We start from the raw sequence: 25,923 nt of genomic DNA on the forward strand, positions 1-25,923 counted from the left end.
AAAAATAGCAAAATGTCTATTTTGCCATTGTGGGATAAGGATGATCATTCCTAGAAGGTTCTCTGGTTATTGAAAATTTCATGATTCCACTTGGCTTATCCAGATGTGGCTTCTAAGAGAACCAACATGCTCCAAGCAGTATAAAAAGGAGAACAGGGTCCAGATCATAAGGCATTAGTAGGCTCAGGAAAGTCTGGCCTGTCACTCATGTGGTTTGTAGCACAGGGGGAAATGTTTTCAGTCTCCAAGAATACAATGAGACTTAGGAGTTTAGAAACCACAGGGAGACTGGCTCTAATTAGCCCTAATCAAGAAACCTGTCTGTTTATGTCTTGTTGGGTGCTGACACTAAATTAGAGGTCTGGAGTGACAAAGGCAGTTCCTACTGAGGTGAGAAGAAGAGGAGGCCTGGACACACAAAGCAAGACAAGGGAAAGGCTACACATTGATCTTCTGCACAGGAAGGTGACAAGAGAGCACAAGTGGGCAGATAAGAAAGCAGGAAAACTGACCTCATGCAAGGAAAGGACCTCATCTTTTTTGTACTTCCCCCTCTATCAAGATTTTATTAAAAAAAAAAAATTTAAATTAGTGCACACACACACACACACACACACACACACACACAAAGATTATGTAGGAATGGACAGTAACACCAGCATGGAACTGAGAACACAGAGGCAGCCCAGTAAAACGGTCAGCAGGGAAAACTCTGGAGTCAACCAACCTGGGTTTAAATCCTGGAATACCTATGTGAATTTGAGTGTGTTTTTAAACTTTTCCGTGTCCCAGATTTTTTTCCATACACCAAATGAAATTAATAGTAGTTGGCTTATGGGGGTTGACGCAAGTATTGCACAAGATTATACACACAAAATTCTTTAACTTGTGCTTGAAAGATGAACATTATGCAAATTACCATGAGTTGAACACTTGCTGTATCCTTAGATTATCTCATTTAATGTTCACAATCATTCTGGTATATACATACATATATATATATATATATATGAATTCCTAAAAGAGCCTTCATACAAATAAGAATGCTAAAACTTTGAGAGGTTAGGAACCTGCCTAGACAGCAATTAAGAATACGAGCAAAAATAAATGTTGGAGAAAAGGGGACCCTCACACATTGCTGATGGGACTGTAAATTGGTGCAACCATTCTGGAAATCAGAATGGAGATTCCTTAGAAAACTTGGAATGGAACCACCATTTGATTCAGTTATCTCACTCAGTATATAGGACTTAAAATCAACATACTTCAGTGGTGCAGCCACATCACTGTTTTAGCAGCTTAATTCACAATCTCTAATAAATGGAACTAACAGAGGCACCCTTGAACAGAAGAATGAATAAAGTAAATGTGGTATATATACATGATGGAATATTACTTAGCCATAGAAAAGAATGTTTTATGACTTTCAATGGTACCTGAATGGATCAGGAGACTATCATGCTAAGTGAAATAAGCCAATCCTGAAAAACCAAAGGCCAAACGTTCTCTCGGATATGTGTATGCCAACACATAATGGAGGGGGGAGAATAGAAGTTCAGTGGATTAGACAAAGGAAAATGAAGGGAAGGGAAAGGGGATAAGAATAGGAAAGACAGTAGAATGAATTGGACATGACTTCAGTGTTCACATATGACTACACCACCACAGAAACTTCACATCATGTACAACCACAAGAATGGGATCCTAATTAGAATAAGTCATGTATGTATGAATAAGTTATGTATATATGTTATGTATATATGATATGCCAAAATACACTTTATAGTCATATATATCTAAAAAGAACAAATTTTAACAATTAATAATAATAAAAAAGAACCTGCCTAAGTTGCTTAGGTTAAAATAAATGGAACCAGTCCACAAAATCAGAAATTCAGATTCAAGTATCTGAGATATTAACCTCTGGGCTTTACTGTCTCTAACTTAATGTTAAAACACTAGAGAGTCTAACTTAAAATTGTAGAAAACCTACCAGACCAGAGATAGTATTATTACCTGTGGATTTTGGAAGTGGTGATGGTATTGACTACAAGGTCTAATCTCCAATCTTAGAAAGAATGGGAGGTTGGAATTTTGAAGCTTGCGCCAAAGGCTAAGGTGCAGCACTCTGGGTAAAAGAAAGAAGGACAACTATAAAAGGCAACATCATAAAGATTTCCAGGTTAGCTGCACAAGGTGAGCTGTTTGGAAATGGATCACTAGATCCAAATTCAATAACACAAAAAGGATAAGCAAGGCTAAAAAAGCCCCTTCTCATTACTGGTGAGAAAAATAAGGCTGTGATTCACTAAGCTACTCTTTTTTGGGTTTCATACTGTATATTGAATAACTAATAAGAAGTTAAAGGACTGAAACAAAGAACACAAAAGCAGAAGACTTACCAAATGGGAAAGAAGGAAAATACACAACAAGACTGTATGGCCACCAAGCATTCATGTGTTGAAATTTAATCCCCATTGTGAGGTATTAAGTGGGTGGAAATTTTAGCCAGTGGATTATGATGTTAAGAGATGGGGCTTTTCAGTGGTGATTAGGATTAAATAAAATTCTTGTAGCTTTATTGGAAGAGGGAGAGAGGGTAGAAGAGACACATGTGTGTACTTCCTTTTGCTTGCCGGGGAATGCTCTGCTCCACCTTGGGACTCTGCCAGCAGAAAGGCTACTACCAGATGTGGCCCCTCCACCATGCATCTCCAAAAACCACTAACTAAAATCAATTTTTGTTCTTTCAAACCTACCCAGTATGTGGTATTTTGTTATTAGCAACATAAAGTGCACTAAGACAAAACTTGATGGGAAATTTAACCACAGAATGGTTTTCAATCCACTACATCTGCGATTTGGACTGCAAGGGACTTTCCTTAGTTCATTGATGATGATTTCAGTAAACATATGTTAGTGAAGTTTCTCTGAACCAATCTGATTTTTGTGGAATCTCCTGGTTAATTAATGGTGTTCCCAGTTGCATTGTGTACTTACCAAGGTGGGTGTTCTCCCAAACTTGTTTATGTTACTGCACTTGTTATTGTAAGTACATGCTTTAACTGAATGATATGAAATGTGATTATAAGAGTATAGTTTCAATAAAAATTAAGTCAGATGACTAGGAAGAATTAATGAGTCAGGAAGGACTGTGCAGCCCAGTTGGGTGTGGGTAAGATGATTGCAAAAGACGAACAAATAATTAAAAGGTAGGATGACCCTGTATCCCATTTGTTTCACAAGTATTCTACAAGATCTGCCTTCATTTTAAAAGAAACAAAACTGGAATTAATAAATAATGCATTAAGAGGATGTTTTATTTGTTAATGTGAAGTTCCACCAGATAAATGACCCAAGTCTTCTCAGTGGTAGTTTCGTTGATATGTTGGATTTGAGGTGCATTTATCAGGACTCCCAGCATTAAGTCTGCCTCTCTGGTCTACATCTGATGAACACAATGTGGCTCTCAGTCATTGAGAAGAAGAACCCTCCTTCAACAGTGCCAAATCCTCCTAATAAACAATCATTTTAGTACTCCCTACCAAAAATTACAGATTATACTCAAATAAAAGGCTTTGACCTTGCCTCCAAAGATTAGAGAATAGGTTTATACTTAAATATTTTAAATAAAACTATTAAACTTAAGAAATATGAGCTTTATGTTTTTTAATGATTCCTGCTTCATTTGCCTTTCTGTGATTCACCAATATGTTACTAGTCCTAATTGTTTTGGTTAAAGGGTTTTCTTCTATATCTGACTACCTGAAAGGCAGCATCACAGAACTTATACAGATGATAAAAGAACTTTTCAAAGAAACCATTATTAACCTGGAGAGGCAGGAGCTCAGAAAAACAAAATAATTGGTCTGACATACATAAAGAACTGTCCTGTTTGAGGGGAATTAAGTTTCTTCCATGAGACTCTACATAGAATAGTCTAGAAATAACAAACAAATTGAACAAAATGTAATAAAGACAACATAGTATAATAGAAAGAGTAAAAGCGTTAGTGCCATACAAACTTGCACATAAATCCTGGCTCTACCTTGTATGATATATAAAAATTGTCAAGTTTCTTCCCAAAGTCTCCATTTTTCCCCTCATAAAACTGTAATAATAATATTTATCTCAAAGGGCTAGGAAGAATAAATATGATAGTCCATCTTAAGTTCCTACCACAGTTTCTGGCATATCGTGGACACATAATAAATGGTAGTTCTTTCCTCTTCTTCTTCCCTGTCCCTTGAGGTGCAAAACAGGGGGAAAAAAAGATAATTATCTGCTTAAACACTACATCCTAGTGGTTTTTGAATTTTAAGATGCAGCTAGAACTATAAAAATTCCTCTGGATCACTGGTGACATTATTCTTTGCCTGTCTGAAAGCCTTCTACCTCTCTCCTCTCTGGTAGCATCCCTCCCTGGTTTTGCTGTGGGTTAGACAACATCCTTTGGTTTCCCTGGAGGTCAACCTGTTCCTTGGTCTAGAGTTGTTCTGATCCAATCTTTTTGTGACAGATAAGAGTGCCCTTTAGCAAATACCCACACATATTTATGTCCTCCCCAAGAAGTATATACTTTTATGCCCCATTGATTTTGGACTCAGAATGTGAATGGAAGTAAGAATGTGCCGATTTCAAGCCTAGGCTTGCCTCTGAGGGATCTACTGATCTGCACCACGACAAAGACTTGCCTTGGTAACCCAGGTCTCAAGACTGAGATACTCAAGAACAGCTTCCCTGGCTGACCTGACAACCAGCAGCTAAAGCAGAACTATCCCAGCTGACCTCCAGCCACCTGAGAAACAAAGGTGTGTCATCTTAAGTCCCAGCATTTTGGTGGGTTGTTCTGCAACAATAGCAGTGAATGACTGATATACCTGTCTATGAGATATTAGGTAAAACTGGCTGGGAAGCTTCTGGGAAATAATTTTTCTCCTTGGCAAGAGAAAGGTACATGAAGGCCAAAGGGAACCACAAGCACCAGCCCAAAATCAATGAATTAATACCACACACCATCTTCCTTCATTTCTGTAAAATGACAACAACAACAAAATCCCTATTTGTTGAAATCATGATTTGTTTGGCACCTCTTGTTATCTGTGGCTCAATGTGTCCAAACTGATACATGGAAATATTAAAACCTTGAGCTACTTAAGTCTAAGATTTGTTCTGTTTTTATGACATAAGCTGCCAGAGCTTGGATCTTGAGTGTTCTCCAAAGTCCTACGTATTGAAGGCTTGGTCCCCAGCCTGTGGCACTGTTGGGAGATGGTGGAACTTTTAGGAGGTGGCTGGGGTGTGACAGAAGCAAGTAGGTCATTGGAGTCCTGCCTTTGAAGGGGATTTTGGGACCCCAGCCCCTTTCTGTCTCTCTCTTTTCTTCCTGGCTGCCATGAAGTGAAGAAGCTAATTCTGTCACATTCTCCTGGCATGATATATTGTAACACTATAGGTCCAAAGAAACAAGGCCAAGTGACCACTGAGTGAGATTTCTGAAACCTTGAACCAAAATAAAACTTTTCTTCTTTATGAGTTGATTTTTCTCCTGTATTTCATTGCAGTAATGGAAAGCTGACTAAGACATAAGTTAACATTTGATAATTCTAAGAATTATTTCTGGTTTGTGATCAGATATTATATCTTAGGGTTTTTTTGTGACTTCACACTGCTGATCCAGTCAACATTGCCTGCAAATTCAGTAGATACTCAAGCATTTAGAATATTCCTCCAGGGAACCATCCCCATAAGCACTGAATAGGTACAGAGCTTACAGAGCTTCATTTCCTTCAGGAAATTCTTATTCACTTTCAGGTGCATCTTTTCCTTACATTGTACAATTCCCTCCTTATCACTTCTGGGCCAATGAAATATAAAAGTGAGATTCCTGTGCAAAAGTTAAGAAGAGTCGAGATAAGCACTTTTCCATTGACTCCTCATTTCAGAGCTAAATTCTTATCATTAAGAAAGCACACATGCTGGAGGGAGTGACTCTGCATGAGTTCAAGTTCCAGTTCTACAACTTACAAGCTGTGAGAATAACAAAACACCATAGACTATGTGGCTTAAATATTTACTTCTTTTAGTTCTGGAAGCCAAGATCAACATGAAGGTACTAGATCTGCTGGCTGGTGAGGGCCTTCTTAGCTTGCAGATAGCTGTCTTCTTACTGTGCTTTATATATATATATATATATATATATTTTTTTTTTTTTTTTTTTTTTGGTGGAGAGAGAAGGAGCTCTGGTCCCTTTTCCTCTTTTTGTAAGGACACTAATCCTATCATGGATCCCCACCTTCATGACCTTCTCTAAATCTATTTACCTCTCAAAGACCCCGTGTTGGCTAGCTTTCCATAACTGTGATGAATACCTGAGAAAAAACAACTTAAAGGATGAAAGATTTATGTTGGTTCATGATTTCAGAGATTTCTGTCCATGGTCAGCTGACCATGGGTAGGCAGAAGAAAGCTACTCACTTCATGGCAGCCAGAAAACATGCAGAGAAAGAGAGAGAGAACAAGGAAGGGACTAAGTACAAAGATATACCCTTCCAGGGCATGTCCCCAGTGACATACCTCCTCCAACTAGGCCTCTACAGTTTCTACCACTTCCAATAGTACATTTAATTGTGACCTCATCAATAGATTAATCCATTAACCCATTAAAACCCTTACAATCTAATCACTTCCCCAAAGCCCAAACTCTGTATATTAGAGTACCTCAGAGACCAATTCTTCAACACATGAAGTTTTGGGGAACATTCTAGACCCTAACTACAACAGACGCCTACCTACATTAAGTTGAGGGTTAGGGTTCCGACATATTAATTTGAGGAAGACATAAACATTAAGTCCGCATATGCATGTTATTTAATTTTTACTTACCTCCATTTCTTCAGAGTTGGAATGACGGTATCAGTAACACACACCTCATAGTACTATAGGTGGTTTAAATGAGTTAACACGTAAAGTGCCTAGAACAGTGCAGAGTAAGAAACAGTCATGTGAGAATGGACAGATTTTGTTGTTTCTACCAAATCTTGGAATGCTAAAGCTTATGGGGAGAAAGATGAACAGGATCAGAAAGAGCCAGGTTGGTACAGTAGCAGTGTCAGTGAGATGGGACACTGACTAATACATGGATTTTGGAATAACAGAATTTATAGGGCCAGTGACCCAATGCAATGCTTGAGTACCCTGTTTGGTAAAAACTCATGTGTAAGATAATGCAAGGAAGTTTAGAGATAAAATTACTGGGTTATGAGCTCTGTAACCTAATCAGTGCACTAATCCTTTGATAGGTAGGCAGGTGGGATGTGACTGAAAGAGGTGGGTCTTTGGAGGCGTGACTTTAGGGCATATATTTTGTCCCTGCGAGTGGAGCAGGCTCTCTCTGCTTCATGGTGGCCATATCTTCAGCTGCTTTTGTCCACCTCACCTTTCTGCCATGATGTTCTGCCTCACCTTAAGCCCAGCGTAACAAAGTCAGTCATCTATGAACTGAGATCTCTGAAACCGTAAGCGATGAATAAACTTTTCTTCTTTTAAACTTGTTTTTGTCAGGTTTTTGGTCACAGTGGTGAAAAAACTGAAACACTCATCGAATGAGCCTAAGTTTGTTAAGGCTTCTGGAAATAGGGCATTCATTCCTTCCTGAAGTTGTTCATCCCTTCATAAATTTCTCTCTCTGTAGCTTTCATTTATTGATCTTAAGTTTTAATTTTGGTTATATTCAAAGTAAGTCTAACATCTCTGGAATATATTAGTCCTTCGGATTTTTTTTTGCAATATTTCACCCACCCACAGCTGCTTCTCCATAGTTTTTTCCCAGGGTTGATAGCTATAAGACATGTGTCAGTTCATCCTTTGACATGGCACCTCTATTTCAGTCACAGAGCTCATTTTCCCTCATGTCTCTTGTGTCAACACAACACTGCATCACAAAACATACCAGGGCAGTCCCAGGTTCTCCCTCATTTTACCAACTACACTTCTGTTGATGCAACTTACACACACATGAATCCCTTTGGCAGCCTCATTAGCTTATTCTGCATTTATTTTCCCTCATTATCTCATTCTGCGTTTATTTTCCCTGTGCCTGAACTGCTCTTAAACCCCAAGTCCTCTTTTTGCATTTATCCAATTAGCAGTGAAGTTCTATGCAGAATCTTGGTTTTATTTTTATTAAATTCCATCTCATTAGATACAGCCCATCATAGTAACCTGTTCAGGTATTTTTGTATCCTGATTCTGTCTCTCGCCATATTTTCCATTCCACCTAGATGTCTGGTGATCTGAGAACTTCATAAATTGCTTACCATGTTTTCATTCAGATCCTTGAAAAACTGTAGAATAGATCAGGGTGTATCAAAAAAATCTGTTGTCATTGATCTTTTCCTTAACACTTTTATCATACATTTAAACAAGTTCCAATTTTATTTCTCTATCCATAAGGACTTTACAAGGCACCTTGTCAAGTACAGAAACACTAGGTCTATAATATCTAGAAGTCCCAGAACTCTACTCCTATTAACAACACAACAACATCACAAAGAAATGAGATTGTCTGAATACACAACTGTCAATATTGATTTTGTAAATATGTTTGTAAAGTTGTAATATGATCCACTGTAGAGTATAAGGTGGTATTCTTACCAATAAGCTTTCAAAAAGTAATATATATATTTTTGGAGGGTGTTCTCATGGACAAGGACCTAAATTTCACCTTCATGTGCATCGTGAATTAGGACATCGTGACTAGGTGGGTTTGAAGGCTGATGATAGCACCTTTTTGCAGGAAGATTTCCCAAGAGCTTTATTAGATCAATGACTTGACATAATAAGATTAATATCCTGCTCCATAATTATGATAGTTATGGTTTGGATATGAGGTATACACCTCCAAAAGTTCCTGTGTTAATGTAGAAATACTCAGAGGTGAAATGATAGATCATGAGAGCTGTAAACTAATCAGTCCATCCTAGTTTGAGTGAACTAACTAGGGCTAACTGTAGCCAGGTGGGGCACTACTGGAAGAGGTGAGTCACTGGTGGGGGAGGGTGTGCCTTGAAGGGTTCATTTCCCTGTGGTCTCATTTCCCTTCCCTCCTCCCTTTCTCTCTGCTTCCTGGCTGGCATGAATGGAACAGAGCTTCTCTACCACACCATTCCAACATTGTGCTCTGCCTTATCTTGGGCCCAGAACAATGGAGTCAGCCATCTTTGGACAAACCTCTGATTCCATGAGCCAAAATAAACTTTTCCTCCTCTAAGTTGTTCTTGTCAGGTATTTTGGTCACAGTAATGAGAAGCTTACTAACACAATGACTTTAAGCCTTTATGAAACTTAAACCTCCTCTTATTCAACTAAGCACTATTCCAGCTGGGAACAGAATATATGCAAGGACAAAAAAAAAATCAAGATTCATGAATTTTGTCTTCAGGTAATGGCTATATAGTATAACAGGGACTCACCGTAGGCTACCTTTGCTAAAAAGCACTGACTCTTCACTTGGGGCTGGAGACACCCAATGGGTAACTAAAAACAGGATAAATCTTGGCATTTCTGTCTTCATTTTGTAGATGTCTAATTTATTACCTTAAACTTTGGGTCAGATTCTTTCTTAGCTCTACAGATAAGCATGCTAATACAAGGTTTATTAGCCCTAAATTGACCTAACCTATCTTCTTACTCTTATCATCAAGATAAGAGTAGCTAAGGTATTTTCAAGATTTGTAGGGGCATTCAGCTGCACACTTTTACAACATCCTACTTCATACACCTAGAGTGGCAACTAGAAATTGCCAGTCATTGTCCTACACCTTCCAAGGAACAATGGAAACTTGCAGGCAATCTTATCACCCCTGATAAGTTTGCCCCCTTAATCAGAAGCAATCATCTCATGGAACCAAATTGCCCCCTTCCAGGATCACAGACCTGATTTGTGAAGCAAATGAAGACTGGCCTCTGGGTGGCAGCAATGATAAGACTGTGTGACTAGAGCTGAGATAATTAATGATCAACAAGATCACTTTGATCAAAACTGTTTAATCATGCATAGCTCTTGCCCCCTCTGACATTTTTTCCTCTGTTTAAACCCAAAGTCACATCTCAAGACAGGGCTGAGACTTGCTCTCACTCCTTCTCCCAAAATAACCACATTGATTAAAGTTCCTTTCCTGCTTTTCGCCATTACTTTTTGCATTTGATTTTTCGGGTAAGAGGCCAGACTTGGTTTGTTGGGACCCCCAGAGTTGAGCCCCTGGACTAGGACTTGGTAACAATAGGAGGGACTTTTCTGTTATAATATGGTATATGTTGGTTGAATTTCTCCTTAGTTCCAGAGATCATAAGGAGAAATCTTCTATTTCAGGCAGCCATGGATTTGAGTCCTAGCTCTACCACTTAATAGTCATGCCATAGAATTTGTTTTTGGAGAAGCACTGCTAGTCCCTAATGAAAAATATGTTTTGTTGAAGTCTTATAATATTTTTTAATAACCTGGCTTCAAGTTTAGAATTATCTGAAAGTTCCCAGTGCAACTATTCCAGTTTCTTTGGCTATCTTACCTCTTTCTTCCTTTGAGTTTATTTGAGATTACAGGGTCAAAATTAAATTTCTAGACATTTCACTTCTTGAGTTATATTTCATTTTAGATTTTTTCTGAACTTTTTGAAATTTATTTTCTCGAACTCCTTAGCACATGTTTGACCACAATCAGCTTTTCTTTTGCTGATAATCACTTCTGTTTCTAAAGTAGTTATCATTCACTAAACATAGTTCTTATAGTCCAAAAAAGTGAATCTTAGAGTACAAATACGTTTTCACTTTTGGAGGCCCAATGACCCCTATGAAGATGGTATGTGTGAAAGCTTTTTTTTTTTTTTTTTTTTTGAGATCCTGGAAGAATAATTTTCTACGAAGAAGTCAGAAAAAAAAAAAAAAAAAAAAAAACGAGATAATAGAGGAATAATCTACCCTTCTGCCTCTGCCAAACAAAATTGAGCTCAAGGGATAATACTGCAGAGTCCAACAGAGACTCTGCTAGACTCTGAGTGGAGTGTAGGAGAAAAACAGTGGTGCAGAATGAAAATGGGACCCTCCTACATTTTATTATAGCCCTCTGAGAACTTAGGTGCTCAGGGTAGCCAAGGGGAAATGTATGTGCCTGGTAATTATCCCTAGGTAGACTTCTGCAGCTAAGAGGATTCTGGAGAAGATCTTGGGGCAGAAGGACATGTATTATAAAATACTCTGCATTCTCATTCTTGAGTGTAGGTTTATGAGCTTTGGGAAAAGCCATTTTATTTCTTGTCTTCCAGCTCTAGGTATAATAGTAGTTCAGTGTAATAGCCAGTCCCTGGATAATCTAAATTTCCTCACTTTACTCCCATAGCCAATTCCAATATTTCTATAATGAATTGCCTATATTAAATGCCCTGCTTACCAAACACCTAGATTTGTTACTGTTTTCCTGATTAGGTAGAAACTAAATATCACTGTTTTTCAGGGAATCACTTATCTCTATGATATATAAAGACATTCTGTTTTTTATTCTAAATGCCTGGGTTCTATGAATTAGGGTTAAACCTCATCTTGGATTCCAACCATGAGTCTTTCTTCCTCACTTGGTATTGCTCTTGAAGTCTCATTTGCCCTGCTCTTCCTGGAAAATACATTTTACCCATGTTCCAAGCATTGGTATGGAGGCATACCAATACTTACGGCATTATGTCTGTTTTAGTCAACTGTGACCAAAAGACCTGACAAGACCAATTTTAGAGGAGGAAAAGTTAATTTGGTGCTTATGGTTTTAGCAGTCTCAGTCCACAGATGGCCTACTCCATTGTTCTGGGTCCAAGGTAAGGCAGAACATCAGGACAGAAGGGCGTGGCAGAGGAAAGCAGCTCAGGACATCACAATCAGGGTGCAGGGAGACTCACCAGTGACAAAATATATACCCCCAAAGGCACACCCACAGGGACCTACTTCCTCCAGCCACAACCTACTTGCCTACAGTTACCACTCAGTTAATTCATTCAAGTGGATTAACACACTATTAGGTTAAGGCTCTCATAGGCCAATCACTTTACCTCTGAATTTTCTTGCATTGTCTCACATATGAACTTTTGGGGGACACTTCATCTCTAAACTATAACTATGTCACATTGCCATACCAATGTTTGAACCATGGAAAAGTATGCATCTGATAAAAGTTCTGAGATACTCTCAATTTACTTACAAAAGACCAGAGGATGGAAGGAAGGACAGATGGAAGAGGTTAGTTAATAAAAAGCAACAGGTCAAAATGAACAAAAAACCATTTCATATTCTCATACGTGTGATGAAGACTTAATTCGGAATCTATCATGACCCAGTAGGAGCCACTGTGTCCTGCATGTAGTGCCAGCCAATCTGAGGCAACATTTGCTTCTCCTATCCCAAAGCTTTCCTTGCTTCCTGTAACCCCACCCATGTCATCTATAGCCAATGTAGCTTTGACATAAACAACATCTGCCTACCTTCCTCAAATTTTCATTAAAAAACACTCTGACTTTTTAGATCCAGTAGACATTTTATTCAACTGCTTGCTACCTAGGTTTGTTCCTGGAGGCTGTAGGAACTCATCCCAGAATCGGTCCTTTCTGACTAGCATCTGTAATGACTCAGTAAACCTTTTTATTTCAAGATTTCTGCCTCAGGAGTTTTGGGTTAACATAGCCTTTGTACTGGTTTTTTTTTTTTTTTTTTTTTTTTTTCTGGTACTGAGGATTGAATGCAGGGGTGCTTAATCACTAAACCACATCCCCAGCCCTTTTTTATATTTTCCTTAGAGACAGGGTCTCACTGAGTTGCTTAGTGCCTCGCTAAGTTACTGAGGCTGGCTTTGAACTCATGATCCTCTTGCCTCAGCCTCCGGAGCTGCTGGGATTACAGGCGTGGACCACAGTGCCCGGCTCTACTGGTATTCTTGATAATAATTAGATTTGGAGGTTTGTGTTGATTTTGTTTTTGTTGTTATTGTCAGTTTTAATCCCTTTTGAAATGTCAAGAACAGTCTTTGTGTTTGTTGTTTCTGTCTAAAAATGGAGCTATACACTGTTTCCTCATTCTTAAATCTTAAGTTATTATCTAAAAAATTTATGTCTCATTCTTTGATACTACCTATATAGCTAATCTGTTATTTCATTTTTTCTTATAAAATTCCAACTTTTAGTGATATAGACAAACATTGACCATATTTCTAAGTCCCTTAGCCTCCTGTCTGACTTCAGAAATCCCAGAGGTACTACTTAAATTTTTGTTGATGTGTTAGACAGTGTCCATTATCTCTTTTTCGTGCTTATCCTTCTACATCCTTCTCTTTACCATGGCAGTAGGTGACTGCAAAGTGCACTTTCCAGAACCTCTTGCCTATTGGTATTCAATGGGAGACAGAAGGTGGACAGTTGGAAGAAAGAAGTCTTTTTTTTAATGCTTCTGCTTGCATCTGTGTTAGGTGCAGAAGCAGAAGCCATATCAGTGACAACAGCAGCAAAGACAGGAACAGTGGTGACAGTAACACTAAAATCAGCTGTTTGGAAAGTACATAGAAGCCAGGATATCTGGTGAATGCAGGTTCATGGACTCTGGGAAAAACTTTTTTTTTTGGTCTTCCATCTCTCTAGATAGTAGTTTAGTGTAATAACCAATCCTTGGGCAACCTAATTTCCTCATTTTATACCTATAGTCAATTCCAATATTTCTATAATGGATTGCCTATAATACTATAATAAATGCCCTGCTTACCAAACCCCTAGATTTGTTGCTGTTTTCCTGAATGGGCAGAAACTAAAAAATGTGGTTATAAATCAGCATGTATGCAACATCAGCTGATGAGGTGTACCTTGAAAAATATTCAAGGAATATTCCATTAACAATGTCGATTCTGCCTACAACTCTTCTTTATCTCTTGGTAGAGATAAACTGGAACCTCTTGAGTCCAGTTTGAAGTTCTTTGTTATTTGCTGGCAGTTATAGACTCTTGTCTGTGCTATGTTTATTTCCCAAAAGGTCTGCATTCAAATTTTTGAGAAACATTGCAAACCTTTGGGTTTGTTGAGCTCTTTCTTCTTTAAGGCATATAATTCACCACTGTTATCTCTCTGTGTTGTTTTTTTTCCCCCCTCAGACGCCTAAGAATTTTGAATTCATCGTTTTCCTTTGGGGTTTCTGCTTCTGTTTCCTCTAGGAACTTTTCTTCTTTGCAGATAAGGTGGTATTCAGAAGGAGAATTCTTAAGAAAGAAAGGAAGTCTGGAGTAATGCTATTACAGAGGAAAAAGTCAAGGTCAATGTGGGTAATGCCTTGTGCCACAAGTTCATTATCATCATATGTAGCTTCTAACCAAGATCAAATACAGAGAATCTCTTACCCACTGTCCCCCACCCAAAATGAAAAAGGAGCATTGTATCTAAACTATGTATCATTCCATAGGTTTCCACAGTCAAATTTATGCACATACTTCTACATTTAGGACTATTCCTTCATCAATCTGAGTAATGGAAATAGGGGTTACTGACCCTAAATTCAGAAACTATTCATGGAATGGCCTGTGGCACTGATAGAGTCCTTGACCTTTAATACTAAGCATCTGTGTCCACACACTTTCCGTCCCCTGTTGCATGTAATACAGATATTGTAGATTTTGAAGTTGACCCTAAATTAGACACAAAACTTGGAAGAAAAAAATTTTAACTGCATATTTTTAAATGTCATCCAGAAGCAGGGAAAGGCATGCAGCCAAGCTTTCCCAGTTCTTTATTTCATCACATGACGTTGCTTGGATATCAATTTATCAACAGACTGAATTTCCACCACCACTTTATGAATAGAGAGACTTGCAAGAAAATTTGAGCTTTTTAAAAGTGGAAGGAACTACAACACAAGGTGGGTTACTTTTAAACAAATCTATAATTTTGTTTCAGATTTAAATTATTCTGTAGATTTTTTTCCTCCCTGAATTCCCCAAGTATTTTAATCAAACTTTATCAGGCATAGACCCCTTGAGTAGAGAAGGTAATGTGGATTTCTTCAGCAATAGACCAAGAAAAGCATGCATGAACTGTAGTCACAAGAAAGAACATCAGTCATGTCCTTATGCTATTTGAGAACAGAAGAAATCTTTCCCGCTTTGAAGATATTTATTCTTTGCTTTGCAGAGCTTGAAAATGGGAGGAGGGATATTGAGATGATTTGAGTGCAGGTTAGAGCATAGGTTTCAATCACAGAAAATATTAATAGAGTGTATCTTGACTAGTATGGTTTCTGGACTGCTTATCGAAAGAAAGTAGTATTAAGTAAGATATTTATAGTTTAATTTTTAAGTTTATATCATGGAAATAATACACACAGATATGCTGATGGATCTTTCTCTAAGTTCTCTTCTGCAAAATCTGAGCTTCAAGATCTGGGAACTCAGACTGATCAGAATCTTCACCCATTTTAAAAAGTGTGTGTGTGTGTGTGTGTGTGTGTGTGTGTGTGTGTGTGTGTACAGCTGTATGTTTGCACACAAGCATTCACTAAGGTAAGACAGAGAGAGAAGAAACTGATATAAAGTGAAATCATTCTCTATATGTGATCTCAGTGAAGCAACTAATGAGATGACCATTATAACCTCCATCAAGAAGATGAGGAGCTGGGTGCAGTGGCACATGCCCATAATCCCAGCAGCTCAGGAGGCTGAGGCAGGAGGATCACGAGTTCAAAGCCAGCCTCAGCAAAACCAAGACACTACGCAATAACTACTCAGTGAGACCCCTCTCTAAGTAAAATACAAAATAGGGCTGAAGTTGTGGCTCAGAGGTCCAGTGCCCCTGAGTTCAAGCCCTGGTCCCTCTTCTGCCCTGCCCCACAAACCAAAAAAAGATGATGAAGGGACAGGGGATGACAAGGGAAGAAACTCAAATCTTTCCAATTCTAAAGGCCACCTCTTACCTATTAGGCTTCTTCAGTTAGTCTGTCATACAGGTATTGTCATACAGGTATTGATAATAACATAATACCCTCAGAGCACGTGTTACTCTGTTTGATTTATTGTGTTCTTACTTTCTGTCATCCTGTAGTTTGTACTTCTAATAAGTGCAAAGGAATGTGCAAAGAGAAAAATGCTTAGCATTTCTACACTTTGCCTTGGAAACTCTATTCCAGTATGTCTACTTTTTCCCAGATTAATTTTTTGTTATTATATAAACTTCAGATTCAAGGCCCTAAATCATGTGGAAAGGAGACTTATAACAGGCACAACTCCTTCATTCTGTATCTTTGTCAGGCAAGTGGAAAGAAACATGACTAAGTTTAATAGTTTATTTTATAGTAACAGTGCTATAAAATTGCAGCTCTAAATGTGCAAGCAGTGGAGAATGATGTAATGATACACTAAACTGCTACTCAAAATCATATTTTAAGGAATATTTCAGACCAGGGAAGGTTCACAACACATAGATATTGTAATCACCTCTTTCTAAAATTAAACAATGTACATGAAAAAAATAAATAAAGGAAACCAAATACCACCACAGTTAGCTATAGGAAATCTTAATTTCTTTTCTCATTTAAAAATTTTTTCAAATTTTCCAAAATGATATATATTGCTTTCAGAATCAGATAAGATGATAAAATTTTGTTAAAATGTCTAGAAATAACTACTGTAGACATGGTACAGCTCTACAAGTCACCTGTTCCAAGCTCAGAATTGTACCTTACAGGATGAGGAGTGAAAATAAGACAAGATGGAGAACTAAGTAGCCTGGTGAGGTCCAGTTACTTGGAAACCTGAAAAAATGCTCTTATTTCTGGGAAAAAATAATATTTATTTACTTACTTATTTACTTACGTACATCCCCAAAATTGGTTGCACCAAGTGAAATTTTATGCTGTGCTTTGTTTTTCCTTGGAGCGACAGAACAAGGAATGAGAGAAAAAAGGAAAAGATCACAAAAGTCTCGGGATGTTGCACAAATTCCTTGCATTCGAGTCCCTCCCTCTGCTTCTGATTCTTCATTACTGAAGGTACAACAGTATATTCACAGATGGAAAGACTGTGTCTGTCTGTCTTGGAGTCTGTAGAACTTGTTTCTAAGATCTGTTTATCCAGCCTTAAGAAGAATGTTTGACCCAATGTAAGAGTGACGAAGGCATCTGAGTGAAGAAGGAGCACGCCTGTGACCTAACCTTAAACCTGTGCAATTGCAGGAGCTCTGTGTTTTAGTTAGTTATTTCACTGCTGTGACTAGATGATCTGACCAGCACAATTATGGAGGAGGAAGGGTTTATTTGAGGGCTCAGGGTTTCAGAGGTCTTAGTTCATAGAAGGCCCACTCCGTGCCTCTTGGCTTGAGGTGAGTCTGCACATCATGGCAGGAGAGGTAAGCAGCTCACATCACAGTGATCATGAAGCAGAGAGAGAGAAAGTCTCCACTCTTCAGATATAAAATATATACCCCAAAGCCACGCCCAGTTCCAATCTCCTCCAACCACACCCTATCACTTCAATTAATCCCCCCAGGGATTAATTCACTGTTTGGGTTAAGAGTCTTACAACCCAATCACTTCTCCTCTGAACCTTCCTGCATTGACCCACATGTGAACTTTTGGGGGACAACTCCCATCCAAACCATAACATTCTGGTATACTGTAACCTCTTCATGGCTGATCCCCACCAGTGGTAGGAAGCTCACTGATTGACAACATGGTGGCTTCCTGTTAGCGAGTCCCTAGCGCCCTATGGTCAAAGTTGTTATAGCCATTCTCTCCATCCCTTCAAGGAAGGATAGGCAACAGGTTAAAATGTTAGGAATGTTAACCTCTCATATAAAATATGTTTTAATTATTTTAAATTACATTTAATTTTAATTCTATTTAAAATTTATTCAAATTTAATTTAAATTAAAATACATTTAAAATAATAATAAAAATATTAGGTACATTACTTCTGAGTTTAGGATGTTTGGATTTTACTAAGGAAAAGAAGTAGCTTTCTTTTTCTTTGTAAAATAAAACAGTAACTTTAAAGATTTTCTCATATAATGAAAATTCCCATTGTACTTTGGAGCTTTGAAATTGGCTTGCAATTCTCATATCAACTTGTTCTCAATCATTTGAAAGGCTTAATTATTTATGCAAGAATGGAATCCTTTCTCTTCCTCAAATATGTTATCTTTTAAAATATCTAATTCAGAAACTGTAAGACTGAAATGAGGCACTTGGCTTTGCTACTTTTACTCTGGGTTTATTTTCAATATCATGTTTAAGGCCTCTAGACCTCAAAAACATTAAATTTGATTTAAAAACTGCCTTATGGATTTCAGCTCCACACAAAATTTGCAACAGGTAAAAGTCCTCTTACCCTACTTTTATATAAATATATATACATGTACATATGTATACATGTACATATGTATATAAGTAGATGTCATTATGTAGTTATATATATTATATATGTGTGTGTAAAATTACCTGGTAATCAACTGGTTTTTAAAACTATCATTCTATCATTGCTTTGAATTTTTTTCACCTAGGGTGAGTTTATTTTATCTTGATTTTTCTAGGACACTGATGTCACGGTCTCAGTTTCCCCACCTATAAAATGAGTACAATAAATTGACCACCTCATAAGATTGTTATAACTTGGGTTGATGTAGGCAAAATGTTTAGTATGAAATATAATATGCATTGAAGGTCTGTTAGGTACATAATAGTAATTGAAGATCTGGTCCTTTTATCCTTTATGATGTATGACATCCTAACCAATGGTCTATCTTCCCTCAAGCTTATTGTCTACAGCAAGACTAAAGTGATCTTTTTAAAGTGAAAATCTGGTCAGTGTAAAGGATGACATTTTGGGTTGAATAATTCGTTTTGGCAAAGGAGTGGGGCTGCCTATGCTTTGCAGGATGCTGAGCAGCTTGCCTGGCCTCTACGCACTAATGCCAGTAGCACCTTCCCTTCACACCCTCACACACTGAGATGATCAAAAATTTCTCCAACTGTCTGTTTGGAGTCAAAATCATCCCTGTTGAGTATTACAGCCTCAAAGAATTGTAATGGCTTCTCATGAAAGCTAATCTTTAAGCTTAATGTGGGATAAAATGCTTCCATCATCTTCCCCTGCATAATTCTACAGCATTTTTGACATCAGACTCTATGCTCTCTTTAAACTTAAAAAAATTCTGGTTCCCTACATATCCAGATATTTCATGCCCCATGAGAGAATTTCCACCACTTTCTCCCTCTGTCTTTTAACTAGCCTTTCTTTTCCTTCTAGTACAATGGTTTTCAAATTTTAGCGGTTCTCAAACTTTAGCATGTATGATTGAGAATCATCAGGAGGATGTGTAAAAACAGAGTGCTGGGCCTCAGCCATAGAGTCTCTGATTCAGCAGGTTGGGGCCTGAGAATGTGCTTTTGTTTTTTCCAGATGTGCTAGGAACACACATCTGGGTTGGTAGGCAAGTGCCCTATCACTGAGATATATCCCCAGCCCTGAGGATTTGCATGTCTAAGGGATGCACAGGTTACCCATGCCCTTTGAAAACCAATATTCTAGCCCTTCAAAGACTCCTCCTCACCCTTAAGACTCTGGTCATCTCATTTAAGAAGCTGGGCATGACTGCCACAGGCAGTTTGCTCGCCTCTGTTTTCATAGCGCCTTTTTATTACAGATGTTGACCTCTTGCCACATTACCCATCTATTCATCTATCACCCTTGCTTACTGGGAACTGTACACTGAAAGTTTCACTCACCCTGAAGCCTGGCATACTTTAATCCCTGTGTAGATTCTCACAACCTACTTTCCTCAATAAGGATCAATCAGATCCTAAGAGTATGGGAATCTTTAGATCTCCTTCAGCAAAATATCATGACCTACTTACCTGGAGTTGTTAACTTCCCATTCTCCTCATCACACAGACTACTAGAAGATTGTATAAGCAAACTAAGGCGGAAAATGACCCAATTATTCTTTTCCAATTGTTGTTTATTAAAAAATAAATATATATGTTATATTTAGCATGAAAAGTTTCTTATTCCTGGGGAAGTTAGCTTTGAATGCATAATACTTTCAATTCTGTAGAGACTCATCAGAATTACCTGCTATGCTCTGGCAGGACCTGACCCGAGGGCAACAGCGTTACTTTTACAGCATCCAGAGGATTTATGACTCCAGGCCCCAGTGGGAGGCCCTGCAGACCCGCTACATCCGTAGCCTTTGGCACCAGCAGCGGCTGGGTGAGTTTAACTACCTGACCTGAAGCAGACACCTCAGGAAGGGATATGCTGCAGCTGGAAGTCAAGTTTACAGATAAATAATTTAGGTGGAATAGCCTCTGCCAGATTATTTTATCAACATGGTTGGCTAGCCAAGTTTAAAGATGATTATCTCCGATGGTAAAGAGCAAAGTTTTATGGGTAAGTTAAGAGGGTTTAAAGAAATTAGAGAATGGGTTCTTATCAAATGTGAACAACTCTCTGAGATTTATAGGAATTTGATCTAGTAGATCAAGGGCACTGAGCTTAGAAAGCCAGGGGAGGCTCAAACCGTGGGTCCACTCCTTGCTGCCTATGCAAATGCAGAGGTTTGGTTTACTTACAGTAATGGCTACATCTGTTGAGTATTTTTCGTGTGCAGACCTTGTGCTGAGATTTACATACAGCATCTCATTTTCTCCCCACTTTACAGTTGTGGAAAACATAAGCGCAGGCAGGTTTATAAATGACAAAGACCACATGGATTGTAAATGCCGGTGAAAACTTCATGTCAGAGCTGTCACCTCCAAAGGCCAGGCGTTTCCCCCCATGCTCTGCTCTGTCTCCTCTTCTAACAATTCCTTCAGATTATACGAAGCACAGGCAAAATCAGGGTGTGAAAGACGCATTTGAAGCACCAATCAACTGAAAGGCATCATTATTACTGTCTTTTTCTTATAGAAAATGTTTCCAATCACCAACCCTCTATATTATGCTCTTTTCCTAGTTCTTCTAGAGCATTTTTTAAAAACTCACCCACTTGGCTTTAGCACAGTTACTTTAAATTGTTATTGTGTACTTACACAAACAGAAAACATCATTTTTGCAAACGATTTACTAAAACTAACAACAATGGAAGAGTTATTTTCATTGAGGGTTTCCTATGTGGCAGACACTTTCATAGAACTTAGCATGTATTGTCTTATTTAAAACTCAAACACCCTGTGTGGTGGTTGTCTTTGTAACTGGCATTTTGCAGAAGAGTAAACCAAAACATGCATAGGTTAAATAATTTGACCAGGGTCATGAATCTAGGAAATAGAGGGGCCAGAATTCCATCAGGCCCCCATGATTATCTGAGTTGTTGCACAGTCATCATCTGGTAGCTTTGTTTTCAGAACAAAATTGCATAGAAGACAAAAAAAAAAAAAAAAAAAAATCGAGATATAGAAGCATTCAATATTTAGTGCACAAAAAATCCCCCTGTCACCTTATTAAAATGCAGATGTATAGGCCTAGCCCTCTGAGTTTCTGATTCAGAAGGTCTTTGGAAACAGAGTCAGAAATCTCCACTTTAATAAGCAGTTTTAAAAAAGCACATTGTGTCAGTGAGGTGATTCTCAAGTAGGTTGTCTGCAGATGGCACTTTGAGAACACTAAGAGAGATCAAATATTTCTTTGCAGAGTTGAAGAAAGTTTAGAGAGTAATCAAAGACAAGTTATTCATGTGGAAGATTCCTCAAGACTCTAGTTCCTTTCCAAAGCATTTGACATGCTAATCATGACTAAATATTTATTAATTTTTTGAGTGAAAAAATGCAAAGAAAAAAAACTATACTTCTGTCTTCAAAGGTAGTATCATCAGGGAATGCTGGCCATAAAAGTAGAACTCTTGTACACTCATGTGAATATTTGCAGGTCCCCCACCCCCACAAAATGTAGGCTTTGAAGTTTCTCTCATTTCTTTCCCCCAGGCTATATCACTCAGCGGGAAGTCTTGTCTTATGCTGCAGTACTTAGAGATTCCACCAAGAAAGCCTCAGTCAAGGAAGCTCCTCAAAGGATCATTCTCAGGAAGTCTACAGCCATGACCAGAAAAGATCTGTCAGCAAGACCTCAGTTGGTGGTTCTACCCAGGATCCAAAGCACAGGGCGCTGAACTCTCAGGAACTGGGGTCTGCACAGTCTCTGCACAGGCACCTTGCCTGTGTGTCTCTGGCATTTGGTGGGTGTTGGGTGCATGGTTGTTGAATGACAATGAATAAAGGAATAACTTCTAATACAAACCTCAGACTTAGAAATAGTCTCATTCACAGAAATTTTACCAGCAAGAGCAAGTTGAAAGGTTTAAAAGCAATAGAACTGAGAGCGAGCTTTTCCATGTTTAGTCTGTAGAATAAGGTGACTTTCAAAGTTTTCAAAAGAAAAACTTCCTTGGAATTTGGACCTCCCAGAGAAATCCCCCAAATAGTGAAAGACCAGAAGGTGCCAGGCCTCCTGTCCCTGGGTGACCATTCCCTATAAGCCACCTACTACAATACTGAAAACACAAACCAGTACAAGAGTAAGCAGGATCAGATGGGACTTCCCCAGCAACAACTGGTGTGTCCTTCTCCTTCCTCTCTTCTTCCCTAACAAACAATAACATTTAAATTGGTCCCAAGTTTCTGGTTCTTGCCCCCACTCAATCACTTTGTGCCATCTTGAAACTTGCACTTATCAGCCTGCCACTGCTAGGCTGACTCTAAACAACTATGATTGTCCTTGACACAGGGAAGAGAATCCATGCATGCACCTTCCCCTGGCAGCCAAACAAACAATCTAAGCAAAACAGAAAGCAACCTCAAACAACTAATCCAAGTCCAACCTTCCCATGGTCTCAGAGGGTGTAAGCAAAGCACACAAGATCATGTGAATGAGCAAAAAACGAGATAATAGTGAGTCAGATCATTGCACAACTGAGATTGTATTATATTAGTTATATTTAATAGCTACACCAACAATTTTTTGTGTGTTAAAAATTAGTCATCAGTACTTGCAAATAAAAAATACCTCTTGCTCATCTTTGCTTTTAAAAATTCTTCACTGTTCAAATCAGACAATGACTTTGTCATGTGCACAAAGGAATTGGTTGAAATGGAAAAGAAACTTATTTGACAAGGGATGTGTTAAACTGATCTGAAAGAAAGATGTTGCAATTTTATCACAGGTGAAAAAAAACTCATCGATGATTATTACCTTCTCTCCACAACCATTAACATAAAATATATAAAAGTTGTCAAAGGATTCTGAGAATTTCCACCACTGGTTCCGACTTTTCCTTGGAAGGGACAAGGGGTATGGTTGTCCCACTACTGTGTTAGGAAGTCTTGGGAAGCCAATCCTGGCCTCTGTGGGGTCAGTTAATCATAGAGAAGCTTCTCAGCAAATCTGGGTCCTGACTCTATAAGTAATTTTAAGGTTTTTATATATTATATATGTGTGTATATATATATATATATATATATATATATTTAGTTGTAGATGAACATGATACTTTTTAAAATTTATATGTCGTGCTGAGAATTGAGCCCAGTGCCTCACACGTGCTAGATAAGAGCTCTACCACCGAGCTACAACCCCAGTTCAATTTTAAGTTTTAAGTCAGGAACTGTTAGGTAGCCATAAAAGAAGAAAAAATTCAAATGAAACTGGGGTGAGCTCTAGGGAAACCCTCTTAAGGACAATGGTTTTGTGGAGCCGTAACTAAGCCAGCTTACCTTCCCACTGTGTCCACATGAGCCTTTCGTTCCTTCAAATTGCTTACGTGCACTTTCATTTCAGACCATTGTTTTTTCATAGGCACAGGTATTTGCTGTGTAAGCTTTAGCTAGTGATGCAGGATATCAAGGAGGCCACTTAGGATTCAGAACTTCCACCTGCACCAAAAATCTTGGAAGAATTTTATTTCCAATAGAGGCTTTTACAAGCTGACGGGCAGGTGAATGTCACTGGTCCTTAAGAAGAACAAATTGGTACAGGTGATGCTGGAGTTCTCACTTGTTGGTTTTCCTTTCTGAGATGATACTGTTCCTCCACAGGCGAGTCTATAACTTTGACCCAATGGAAACTTTATTGCATGCTCTCATGATATCAATGAATCTCATTGAAAGTTCTGGAGGTCAATGATCATTTCACTTCAAATGGTTAGCCCCTGGAATAGACCCTGGCCAGTGATAGGAAATCAACAACACTTTTACAATAATATGAAGATTTCAAATATTCTACAAGTCAGACTGGATCTGACTGTGTTATGTCATTCTAGGGTCCCAGGAAGCCACAGCTACAGATGGGGACTGGCAGTGGTTTATCAAGGACAGGAGATGGGAACAGTCCATCCTACATGGAGGCAACAGAGGGTGCAGTGTCCTCCCCCAAATCTTTTTTTGGTCTGAGTACTAACAATTGTTGAGGTTACTTTGAATTTTAAAAATAAATATGTAAGCTCCAGAGTAGCACATTTTCAATGTTTTTCTTCAGTGACTTTACTCTACATGAAAAATACTTCCAAGAATGCCCCATGCTTTGGACATGGTTTAAATGTGTCTTTCCCCCAAGAGTTCATGTGTCAGGAGCCTGGTCCTCAGTGCGGTGGTATTGGGAGGTGGGTTGTGGAGCCTAGAAGTGGAGTCCAGTGGGAAGTCACAGGGGGCATTATCCCTGGAAGGAAATGACACAGTTCTCATAGAATACTGGTTAGTTCTTATGAAAGGATTGTATAAAAGAATGAACCCAACTCTTGAATGACTCTTGGGTTTGCTGTCTTGACATGAGAGCACTCCACCTAACACATATTCCTGCCATGATGCCATCTGCCATGATGTGATGCAGCCAGGTGAGTCTCTACAAGTGTTAGTGCCATGCTATTTGGTCTTTCAGAATCCAAACAATGAGCTAAATAAATCTTTCTTTCTAAAGTTTCAGTCTTGAGTATTTCATTATTGCAACAGAAAACAGACAATGCACTTTGCTATGTGGTTGGCCTGCAACTCACAAAGTATTAATTCACAAGTCCCCAAACATGATAGTACTACATAGTACCATTCTAGTATTTTTTTAAAAATTAAAATATTGGTTCTTTTTAGTTATACATGACTGTAGACCCCATTTTTACATAATTGTAAAAGCATGGAATATATCTTGTTCTAATTCAGTCCCTAGTATCTTTCCCTCACCTTTCCTCCCCCAACCCCTTCTCCCTTACCTCTATTGATTTTTCTGCCATTTACCTATAGTTTTTCTTTAAATTAATTTTGTGTGGATGTACAAGATGATGAGATTCACTGTGGTATATTCATATAAATATATATATATGAAAGTTATTTCAGATCCATTCCAAAGGCTCCGTTTATTAAACAATGTATTTGAAATGAAAAATGAGTGTAAAGAGAAGAAACAGAACTCACATGACTCCATGGCCATTTACAGTTCTTTTTAAAAAATTTTTAATCAAGATATAATTTAAATGCAATAAATGTACTAAAAGTTTGATGAATCTTGACAAATGTATATAGTCACAATCATGATATAGAACATTTATACTCCCCCCAAATTTCCCTCACACATTTTTGTATTCAACCTCCTCTCCCAAACTCTGACCTATGTAACCACTACTTTTCTTTTATCACTATAGTTTTGTCTCTTCTAGAAATTTACATAATTAGAATTGATATATAAACTCCCTAAGACTGTACCATGCATGTTTGTCTTCTCTCACCTAGCATGATGCTACTGAGGATCATCATGTTACTTATATCAGTTGTTTATTCCTTTTCATTCCTTGGGAGAATTTAATTGTATAAATATACCACCATTTGATAATTTATTCACTGGTTCATGAATATTTGGATTGGTTTGGGACTATTATTAATAAAATT

The 25,923-nt window shown here is 38.2% G+C and overlaps 1 protein-coding gene across 3 annotated transcripts; it reads left to right on the plus strand.

Annotated features, from left to right (window-relative positions):
- Positions 1 to 14,832: 14,832 nt before the first annotated feature.
- FAM216B (family with sequence similarity 216 member B) lies at positions 14,833 to 22,293 on the plus strand. Of its 3 annotated transcripts, none has more exons than XM_079136964.1 (4): positions 14,833 to 14,928; positions 16,877 to 17,052; positions 20,149 to 20,269; positions 21,982 to 22,293. In XM_079136964.1, exons 2-4 carry the CDS (start codon positions 16,954 to 16,956, stop codon positions 22,164 to 22,166), a joined length of 405 nt encoding a protein of 134 aa, XP_078993090.1. In that variant the 5' UTR covers positions 14,833 to 14,928; positions 16,877 to 16,953; the 3' UTR covers positions 22,167 to 22,293. The 3 variants fall into 3 exon arrangements, with proteins under 3 accessions (XP_078993090.1, XP_078993091.1, XP_078993092.1); XM_079136965.1 differs by having other exon boundaries at positions 16,946 to 17,052; XM_079136966.1 differs by having other exon boundaries at positions 14,834 to 14,928; positions 16,940 to 17,052.
- Positions 22,294 to 25,923: the final 3,630 nt, after the last annotated feature.

This window comes from Sciurus vulgaris (genome assembly GCF_902686455.1).
Source record: "Sciurus vulgaris genome assembly, chromosome: 4".
Lineage (NCBI taxonomy): Eukaryota > Metazoa > Chordata > Mammalia > Rodentia > Sciuridae > Sciurus > Sciurus vulgaris.

Coding starts and splice junctions, on each gene's coding strand:
- FAM216B (XM_079136964.1), top strand. CDS start 16,954: ATGAGAGAAAAAAGGAAAAGATCACAAAAGTCTCGGGATGTTGCACAA. Junction 17,053..20,148: donor CTGATTCTTCATTACTGAAG/GTACAACAGTAT, acceptor ATGCTCTGGCAG/GACCTGACCCGAGGGCAACA. Junction 20,270..21,981: donor TTGGCACCAGCAGCGGCTGG/GTGAGTTTAACT, acceptor TCTTTCCCCCAG/GCTATATCACTCAGCGGGAA.